General features: G+C 47.9%; 1 protein-coding gene across 1 annotated transcript; it reads right to left on the bottom strand.

Annotated features, from left to right (window-relative positions):
• Positions 1-7,244: 7,244 nt before the first annotated feature.
• On the bottom strand, positions 7,245-9,204 carry LOC125539786 (chloroplastic lipocalin). The gene is made up of 5 exons (XM_048703300.1): positions 8,963-9,204; positions 8,710-8,836; positions 8,266-8,508; positions 7,799-8,089; positions 7,245-7,618 (listed from the first exon to the last, which is right to left on the bottom strand). The coding sequence occupies exons 1-5, from the start codon at positions 9,031-9,033 to the stop codon at positions 7,343-7,345; spliced, it is 1,008 nt and encodes a 335-aa protein (XP_048559257.1). The 5' UTR covers positions 9,034-9,204; the 3' UTR covers positions 7,245-7,342.
• Between the last annotated feature and the right edge of the window lie 1,606 nt (positions 9,205-10,810).

Below are 10,810 nucleotides of genomic sequence, written 5' to 3' on the forward strand. Positions count from 1 at the left end.
GTGGGCGCAGCAGCGCTTATAAACCACTCCCGAGCCCTCTCAACTAGCGAGGTGGGACTAAACTTTTGGGCGCGGGGCAGCACAAAGCCATTGGTCCCGGTTGGTGGCACCAACCGGAACTAAAGGCCGCCGCTTCCCGCCCTTTGGGCTGCTGAAAATTGGCATTTGGTCCCGGTTGGTGGCACCAACCGGGACTAAAGGGGGGCATTGATCACGGTTGGTGCCACGAACCGTGACTAATGCGCCGTCTATATAAGCAAGACTTGTGAAAAATTTTGTTCGGTTCTTCCATCGCGCCCCGACGACGCCGCCAGGCTGCCCCTCTGCGCCTCGCTGTCGCCGTCGTCGCCCTGCCTCCGACGCCGTCCCGCGCCGCCCCGACGTCGTCGCCACCCCGCGCCTCCCCGACGCCGTCGCCGCGCGCCACCCCGCGCCGTCGCGGTCTCTCCGCGCCGCCCCGACGCCGTGGCGCCCCGACACCGTCGCCGCCCCGCCTCTGCCTCGCCGCGCCCCAGCTGCCCCGCGCCGCCGTCGCCTCTGCCTCGCTGTGGTCTGGGCCGGCACCGCCCCCCTCTTCCCCCTTTTTTTGCAAACACATATATGTTTTTTTCCTGCAGATTATATGTATATGTATGAGTATGTGTATGAGTATATGATGATGTATGAGTATATGTATGTGCTGAAAAGATAGATTTTTAGAGAAAATACTATTTTTCTGTTGATGATATGATGATGTTTTTTTTCATATATGCATTTTTTCATATATGTATTAATTTTTTAAGTTGTTAGTAGATATCGATTTTAGGTTAGTGCATTTTATCACTGATTTTAGGTTAGTTGATCGATTTAGTGCATTTTATGTTTGTTGCATTTTATGTTTGTTGCATTTTAGGTTAGTGCATTTGCTAAGTGATATTAAGAAAGGAAGGAAAAGAAGGATAGGAAAGAAGAAAATAAGAAGAGGAAAGAAAGAACAAGAGGAGAGGAAGAAAAGGATAAATAAATAAGAAGAAGAAAAAAGAAGAAAAAGAAGAGGAGAAGAAGAAAGGAATAGTGGAGAAGAAGAGAAAATAGAATATTCTATTTTCTCTTCTTCTCCACTATTCCTTTATTCTTCTCCTCTCTTTTTTCTTCTTTTTTTTTCTTCGATCTTCTCCTCTAGCTATTCCTTTCTTCGAGGGTTCTATAGGGTCGAGGGATCGAGGGTCGAGGGTTCCAGGGTCGTCTAGGGGTCGAGGGTTCCAGGGTCGTCGAGGGTTCGAGGGGTCGAGAGAGGTTTCCTAGTGTCAAAGTATTGAAGAAATCCATGGCTTCATCATTAGCCGGAAGTAACCAGGGCATGACGAAGTCCTCCAAAGTTATTTTGGAATGGTGTCCCGGATAGGATAATTTGCCTTTTTGTATGAATTTCAGCAAAGGCCTTCCAAATAACAATATTTGGAAGGTTCTTGCTGAACTTTGTACCAAAAAACGAATTATCCTATCTAGGACTCCGTTCCAAAATAACTTTGGAGAGCTTCGTACCATCATGCACCTGTTACTTTCGCCTAATGATGAAGACATGGTTTTGTTGAATCCTTTGACACTAGGCAACCTCCCGACCCCTCGGCGATCCTCTCGAACATGAGAGGAAGAAGAGGATCGCCGAGGGGTCGAGGGTTCCAGGGTCGTCGAGGGTTCGAGGGGTCGAGGATCGCCGAGGGGTCGAGAGAGAGATTTCCTAGTGTCAAAGTATTGAAGAAATCCATGGCTTCATCATTAGCCGGAAGTAACCAGGGCATGACGAAGTCCTCCAAAGTTATTTTGGAATGGTGTCCCGGATAGGATAATTTGCCTTTTTGTATGAATTTCAGCAAAGGCCTTCCAAATAACTATATTTGGAAGGTTTTTGCTGAACTTTGTACCAAAAGGCGAATTATCCTATCTAGGACTCCGTTCCAAAATAACTTTGGAGAGCTTCGTACCATCATGCACCTGTTACTTTCGCCTAATGATGAAGACATGGTTTTGTTGAATCCTTTGACACTAGGCAACCTCCCGACCCCTCGGCGATCCTCTCGAACATGAGAGGAAGAAGAGGATAAAAAAAGAAGAGGAAGAAGAAGAAAAAAGAGGAGAAGAAAGAATAGAGGAGTTCTTCTCCTCTATTCTTTCTTCTCCTTTTTTTTTCTTCTTCTTCCTCTTTTTTTATCGGGAACGAGGGTCGTCGAGGGACATATAGATGTAGTGTCGTCGTTGTCGATATATACCCCCTCCCGATAGCTTCAACACGTGGGGGGGGATCGATATTACCCCCTCCTTGAAGCGCTCTCGAGGCCACCCCAAACCCTTGAAGTGTTGTCGAGGCCACCCCAAACCCTAGAGAAGCAGCGTCGAGGCCACTAATTAATATATATGATTCCTTACTATGATTAGGTAGCTAGTTCTACGTTTGGCACTAATATATCCATCTGTCATGTTTGAATAATAATTGCCATGTTGTAAATATTTGTAGAAACTATGGACACCACCCGAGACGAAGCAAAAGAAGCGTTGTTTAGGGACATAATCGCAGAAGGAAGTGATGTCGTCTCGTTGTTTCTCAACGACACCGATGGTCTGGAAGGAGAGGGTGAAGAAGCTGGCTACGGTGACCTAATGCTGGTGCAAGAAGAAGAACATGAGGACGGCTCCGGTGACCCAATGCCGGTGCAAGGAGACCGTGATGACGGCTCCGGTGACCGAACCGAGTCCGGCCAGGTATATATATTAGTTAAGCCTGTACTGACTAGCTGATTGATGCATTCATTGTTTTGGTATGTACACATATTAATTAAGTCTTTGTTCTTTTTTCTAGCCCTCCGGATCGAGCACAACTTCGGTAAAGAGACGAGGCCCGAAGAAAAAGTTGAGCTCGGATGAAAAGTTTGAGATCATAGCAATCGCGCCCGACGGCCAACCGATTGAACCCATCCGAACAAAGAACGCATTTGTTGCTCAGTGCGGGGTTCTGGTTAGGGACAAGATCCCGATAAGCATCCAGCAATGGTTTAAGCCGGCTACAGAAGACCCTGAGGTGTCTTATGTCAATGATATGCAGAAAAATGATCTTTGGACTGAGCTGAAGTCAAATTTCACCCTACGCCAGAGGATAATCCAGAGAACCCAGTTAAAGAGAAATTAATCAAGTCTTTTGCTCTTAAGAGGATGGCAGAACTATTCAGGAGGTGGAAAAAAGAGCTGAATAAGTTTGTCAAAAATAATGAGACACCAGAATTCAAGGGCAGATATGAGAAGATCAGAGATCACTGGCCCGCATTTGTGGCCCACAAGACATCGGAAAAGAGTAAGAAGATGTCGGCGACAAACAAGCAAAATGCTGCGAAGAAGAAGCTTCACCATCGCACGGGGTCAGGTGGCTACCTCGTAGCCCGGCCTAAGTGGGCCAAGACTGAGAATGATCTGGTTGATAAAGGGATCGAACCAGAGACAATTAGCTGGCCAGACCGTTGCCGGACTTGGTTCTTCGGGGCTGGCGGAACCTTGGACCCTGTAACAGGGAAGTGCATTTGGACGAACGATCAAATGGACATACCAGTCAGGAAGCTTAAGCAGTATATCGAAGCAGCGCAGCAAGGGAAGTTCTTTCCACACAGAGAGAACGACGAGCTCACAATGGCCCTCAGGAATTCTGAGCACCCTGGACGGACACGAGGCACGCCAGGCTCCATTCCGTGGAAGGTTGGGTTTCCGGACGCAGGCGGTTACATATCCCATGAGAGGAGGAAAAAAGTGCAGCAGACCCAAATGCAGGAGCTGCAAGCAAGGGTAGACGCGATAGAGGAACGAGAAGCAAATCGCAGCAAACGTACTGCCGAAGCTTCCCCCGAAGTTGCCCCGCCATCTCAGCGCAGAAGCAGCGTGGCTTCCACCGTGCTTCTTCAGCCGGAGCATGCCTTGACGGCTCCTGCCAGCTATCCCGTGGATGCTATCACGAAGTCTCAAAATTGCCACCTTATGACGCAATGGATGAATTTGAAGGTCAAGGCGGCTGTTGGCTCTGTTTATCCTACTGAACCCGGCGCAACTTTTCATTGCCGGCCGATTCCAGAAGGATATGCTAGGGTGATGGTGGATGAAATAACAGAGGGATTTGAGGACCTCCAGCTTGACCACCCTACCGGTGAAGGGGAGACTCGGCTGGGTTCTGCTCTGAAGACTCCATGCCTATGGCGGAAGGAGCTCATCAACCTTCCGAACTGGACGCCTCCGCCTCCTCCTCCTCCGGCGAGTCAGGGCACTCCGCCTCCTCCACCGCCTCCTCCTCCGACGAGTGACAATCAAGGCCCTCGGCCGGCTCCTTCTCCGGCGTGTGGCGGCACTCCGCCTGCGCCGGCGCGCCCAAGCAGCCAGCCTCCTCCTTCTCCGCCTCGTCAGCAAGGGCGAAAGAGACCCGCCGCCGCTCCGGCAGCTGCTCCGGCGCGTCGTAGTCCTTCTCCTCCGCCTCGTAAGCAAGTAAAGAAGACAACCGCTTCTTCTGCTCGGCCGGCGTCTAGCAGTACAACCAGAGGCGGGAGGACATACAGATTCGGTCCTTCTCTGAAGAGTCCACAGAAGTTACCATACGAGAGGACCCCGGAGGAGAACGCGAAGATCGCGCGAACCGAAGTGGATGACTGGTTTCAAGGGTTGAAAGCAAAGAGACATCCACCTCCGGAGGAGAAGGTAGATCCGGTGAAAGTGAAGCGCACTCTGGCTGCCCTGGCAAAACCACCCAAGTCTCCGCCGAAAGGCAACTATGAACGCATTATTGCAAAGACATGGGCCGAAGCGGAGCGGTCGGGAAGTACAGTTAGTGATCAAAGGCTGAAAGAACGACGAGCAGCTGGGAAACAAATTGCCCAGCTCGGCGAACAAGCGAAGCAATCGTGCCCCCCGCTCAAGGTGCCTAGCGACATCGTCGATTTGAGGATGGTGCCCGGTTATGGCAATGTTGACGATTACCTGCCCGACGATGTACATTATGATCCCATGGAGGTGCAGATACACAGATACGAGTACGGGAAGCCTCTCGTCAAAGATGAAAAATCTTTAACAACGATGATGCGAAGATTACATGATTGGTACTTGAAAATCTGCAGAGAGTCTGGGGGGAGGAGTACTTTGTATGCGAGAGTTAAACCGGAGCATGACCTCGTTGGAATTGAACTGTTGCCTATTCCATTTGAGGAGTTCTATCAGTTTTTCAATCAATTGGCCCTCGATAAAACAACGATCACCTGCTACTGTCTGTAAGTACTACTACTTCTGTCATTAAGTCTCTCTATATAGCTCATCTCTTTCATTGCATGTATTTATAATTATCCTCACTATATTATGCAGATTGAAGATCGCCGAATTGAAGAATAGACAAATCAGTGATATTGGGTTCGTTAACACATATCTCATAGATGCAACTGAGGTTGAACATCGTCCTGAAGATACCGAGGCCAACTTGCTACGATCATTCAAAAAAAATGAAAACAAAGATATAATACTCTTTCCTTACAACTTCAAGTGAGTGTTACTGTCTTGTGCATATTCGGTTTCCCTTATATATTAGTCCAGGTTATAGTAATGTAATTGATGAGTTATGCATGCGTGTGCAGTTTCCACTATATTCTCCTAGAGATTAGGCTTGAGCAGGGAGTAGTAACCGTCTTGGACTCTAAACGAAAAGATCCCCAGGAGTATGCGGACATGACTGAAATCCTCAAGAAGTAAGTTAAATCGATCATTATCCACCATATCAGCAACTTTGTTCATTTCCTGATATCAAGTAATTGTTTTCTTTGTCTGGCAGGGTTTGGAGAAAATTCACCAGAAAAGTTCCGGGACTGCCGAAGGAGCTGGAATTTAGACACCCGAAAGTAAGTACTATAGTAGCATGTTCCGCGCATCTCCTAGTGATTCAAGCGCTAGTTTCATCAATACCATTTAGCATTCTTACTTATCAGTTTGATTGACCTCTATTTCTTGTAAAGTGGTTGTGGCAGGAAAAATGGAATGATTTCTGTGGATACTACGTCTGCGAGTCCATCCGCCACACGACCTGTGAGCGGGGCGGGTACTCTGACGAACAATATGAAGTACGTAAATAACAACATTCACAATTTTATTTTATTACCATCGTTTGTGTTGAGTTTCATTCATTCATATATATATGTATTGACCCCCTTCTTCAAATTAGATGTTTCGGAAGCGGGATGAACTCCTAGCACCAGCTCGCATGCGAGCAATTCAAGAGGAATTGGCGGCATTCTTTCTTGACCACGTGATCGCTGAAGACGGAGAATACTATGTGGACCATGAGTCCGTATGATTATATTTGTAAGAGATAATTATTGTATATATGTAGCCGGTAGTGTCGGATAGATATACGAGAACTTGTTGTTCAACCAATCTCTCCGAGAAGGAGAGGTGGTCGATATCACTTCTCTCTGTATGCATATATGTTCATGACGATCTTCTGTTTCCTTCGTTTGCTTACTAGCTAGCGTGTCTAGTTCTCTCTATACGTATGTATAGTACGTAGCGTCGACCAAGCACGGACATAAGAGAGGACACTTCTCTCTATTAATTATAGCTAGCTAACACAATATATGAAACATCTAAATTAACCCCCCCAAAACCCCCAAACACCCCCCCCCCTTCAAAAAAAAAACCAACCACAGGAATGCTGACGCGTGGATGCCTATTGGTCCCGGTTGGTACCACCAACCGGGACCAATAGGGTCTCCTGCCTGGGCTCCGCGCACAGGCCACGTGGAGGCCCATCAGTCCCGGTTCTGGATTGAACCGGGACTAAAGGGACAGGGCATTAGTACCGACACTTTAGTCCCGGTTCAGGAACCGGGACTAAAGGCCCTTACGAACCGGGACAACAGGCCCTTTTTTTACCAGTGGTGTGAGAGGGTTCAGGAGGGAAAAAAAGATGTGTGTGGGCATTAGTTGTTTTGCCCACATGTAGGTGTGTGGGCTGATTGCTGTCTATGCCACATGAGACGTGTGGCACAACTATCCGATACACCACACGTGTAGCAGTTATCGGGACCCTATATCATTGCGATTCATGTATAATCCCGGCTAGGGTGTGCCGTAACCTTCTCCAATTGCTGTCCGAGTTCTAGTCTAGTTAGTGCTTCCACCGCCTCCTTGGGTACGCCTTAATTTTTTCAGTTTCCATGTACTACGTTTGCATCATGATTTTTCATGGTTTCTCGACGGACTGAAGCCACTGAAGGGACCTACTTATATTTATCAAAGTGCAGCTTCCGCGTGGAGAAGCAAGCACCGATCAGTGGAACAGCGGATGGGTTTGTGTTTACTTGAAATACACTTCGGCGAGCTTCTTCAGGGTCTGGGTCACGCTCGTGAACGGGTCGAACGCGACCGACGACTTGAGCTTCAGGTCCGGGAACTGGTTCGTCAGGGCCTGGTCCATCCCGGGCATGGACATCATCTCCGCAAGCTGGTCCGAGGACACCTCGCAGTCCTGCGGCGTGTCCCTGATCTTGCTCGGGTCGTAGCCGAAGCCCGCGGCATATGACTTGTACTTCTCGATGAACTCCGGTCCCGGGTTTGGGGTTCTTGAGTATATCTGGTTCAGTGCCAAACACAGATTATTTTCAGATCACGAGTGCATCAGATAGTTAGGTGTCTTCAACAGCACAAAGTACTACTCTCTAGAATCTATATTAAGATGGCTATATGTTCTCGAGATGGTTAGACATGAGTAGTTTATACTTTATAGTACGAAGAAAGAGATTCAGTTCCCCACCTGAATAAAGCTGGTGTCCTTTGCTCCAGACACGACGGCGTAATTGTCGTAGTCAGTCGCGAGGACATCATAGGGTAGCTTGGGTATGAAGGGGAGTGTCGGGAAGCGCAGAAAGCACTTGCTGCTGATCATCTCCTCCCTCTCGAGATCAGTCTCGGCACCAGCCATGTCTTCTTGAGACAGGCATTGCACCTTCCCCCGGATACCAGTGATATATCCATCGGGTGAACCATGGACACAGAATGTCTCCACCTTGATTGCGCCCGCTTTCTCATCAAATGTATACACTCCCTGCAGCAGCAGCAACTTCCCAATCATATGATGCAAACAGCTTGCTTACAATAATCCAGTTTCATACTGAGACGCCAATATATATTTCAGACATGATAATACATACTATTCTGTATTCCTCAACAACAACAAAAAGATTCAGATTATACAGTATGAGGCTGCTGTCGTTGCAGTACCTGAGTACAATGGCAGTCTTCTTGTCCCTGACCAGCGAACCCGCCTTTGCGCGATGCCACCTCGAACCATCTACCGGAGTAGCGAACGGGATCGAAGTTCTTGGCAGTCATGCCCTTGGTCATCATCATCATCGCATCATCGGAAGGGCCGTCGAACTTCAGAGGGACCGCGCCTTTGTCGATGGCGGCCACCACCGCGACCTGGCACAAGCTGGGCCGGGCAAAGGTGTCTGCAGGAACAGCCTGGTCAACAAGAAGAGCGCATCGATACCATGTCGCGGGTCTCAACTGGTAACCTTACTGACTATCTCTGTTTTTTTTTTCTGTCTATGAATCAACATTTTTTTCTTGCTGAAATGGATAAGTTGGCAATGGCACCTGAGATTTCCCTTCTGAATTACTGTCAGTGGATCTATGATAAGTTAACACAGGCAGGTACAGTACCTGACTAGGTGGAGAGATGAAGACGAGGGACGCAGCGAGGCAGGAGAGCAAATGCTTGGACATCCCACTGTTCCTCGCTGGCGCTCTCTCCTGGTGAGAGCATCTGAGATTCGTGCGGCATCTTCTCCTGCCAGAGAAGAAACGCTCAGGACTCCATCAAAATCAACGGGGAAGAGGCCGGTGGAGCGGATCCAACACATCGCACGAAGAAATGAAATCAACCATAATCAGCGGGAGGAGGCCTCGGAAGTACCTGGATGGGCGGGCGGGGCGCGAGGCCGGGAACGGGAAGGAGGGGGAGCCCAGAAGCGGCAGGAGGGCCATGGCTCCGGGCGTCGGCGTCGGGTCCTCCGCGTTGTCGACGGAGGGGGACGTTTTGTTGGGGTTCGCTTCGCGGTGGATCCCCTCTTGCTCATCCCCACCATCCCATGATGTGGGCAGGTGGCGTTGGCAGCTTTGCTCGGGGAAGACGGTCGGTGGACGGGCGAGTCCGCCGGGGGAGCAGAGCAGAGCATCGTCATCCGGTGCCGCCCAATGGGCAGCCCCCACGTCAGCTGCAGCACCGGTCCGTGTGTGTATCGAGCCCACTGGCCCGTCGTGTTAGCTGGACTTCTTTGCTCTGACTTGGGCTTTCAATGCCTTCAGGGTAAACAAAGGCTATAGAGAGGGTGGAAACCCTGACACACACCACCCCTCGCGAGACCCAAGATGACTTCCATCCTTTCCAGGTCGCGACCAGTTCTTCTCAACAAAAAAAAAAGTCGTCGCGACCTTTTCCTTTGTTCTTGTATTTGCTTATTTGAAATTTGAAAACGTTTTATCTCTCCAATCGTGCATTCAGATTATGAACCGTTTTCATCATTACATTTTTCGGGTCGAGATCTTCAAAACTAGATCCTCTCACGAAAGTAAACCTATGCCTCCACGAGAAGTAAATTTGTGCCTCTCACAAAAGAACAGGACATGTGTCAATCACGAGTCGGGTGAGCTACTGTCGAAACACGCGCAGGTGCATGGGCCGGCCAAACAAGCCACGAGTCGGGTGAGCTAGTGTCAAAAAAGCTGAACATGTAGCCACTCACTCCTTAACCAGCTGACCATTGACAAGTGGACCAGTTGAACATTGACTTGAAATAGTTTATATTTTTTTTAAAAAATTCATAAATATGGAAAAACTTCATGATTTTTTTGCGAATATTGAAAAAATTCCACAAATTTTGAAATAAGTTCATAAATTTGAAAACAAATCACAAAAATGAAAAAAGTTCATGAATTTGGTAAAAGTTCATTGATTTTTTAAAACACTTCATGGATTTTAAAAACAAAACTGCGGTTTGGAAAAGTTCATCGATTTGGAAAAGTTCATGGATTCAGAAAAAATATCAAGAATTTGTAAAAGTTCACATGTTTTGGAAAAAGTTCAACAAATTTGAAAAAAAAACGATTTGGAAAAAAGTCAAGCATTTAAAAAATAATAGCTCGAATATGAAAAACCGAAGAAAACTGTATTAAAAACGGTGAAAAGTACCAAAAAAACAGCCCAGAAAATCTACAGGAACCTTCTAGAAGGTTTTCAAAACCGATGGAGCGGTGTTAATGGGCCGGCCCACCTAGACTACCGAACGAGTGGGGGGTGCGCATTGTACCATTTGCACTTTATTTGGCGCGTGAAGCATCCAATAGGATTTGGGTCGTCCCATCTCTAGGTCCCATGAGGTCATGGCACAGATGGTTGGCCGATGGTTGCGTCGGCTGCGATAGAAGCTGCCGCTCCCACCTCATCCCGGTCTACGCTGCGGACGCAGTCGCCTCCGTGTTCCATGCCACCTTACAAGCGCACCTTCAGGCATAAAAGTGACTCGATACTCTCACGGCCTAAGAAACTAGGCATACATTAACTTTCCGTGTAGATGACGTTGGAGTAACCCCAATGTGTATTGTCTATCATGAAGTGACTCGATACTCTCATAGTCTATGGAACTAGGCATATATTAACACTATGTGTTGTTAACATTAGATTTGTGACGATAACATCTCTAAGTATAACAAATAATTTGGGCCAATTCAATATAATTGGTTCGTTCTTCTAACACCACACCCT

Source organism: Triticum urartu, chromosome 2 (assembly GCF_003073215.2).
Source record: "Triticum urartu cultivar G1812 chromosome 2, Tu2.1, whole genome shotgun sequence".
Lineage (NCBI taxonomy): Eukaryota > Viridiplantae > Streptophyta > Magnoliopsida > Poales > Poaceae > Triticum > Triticum urartu.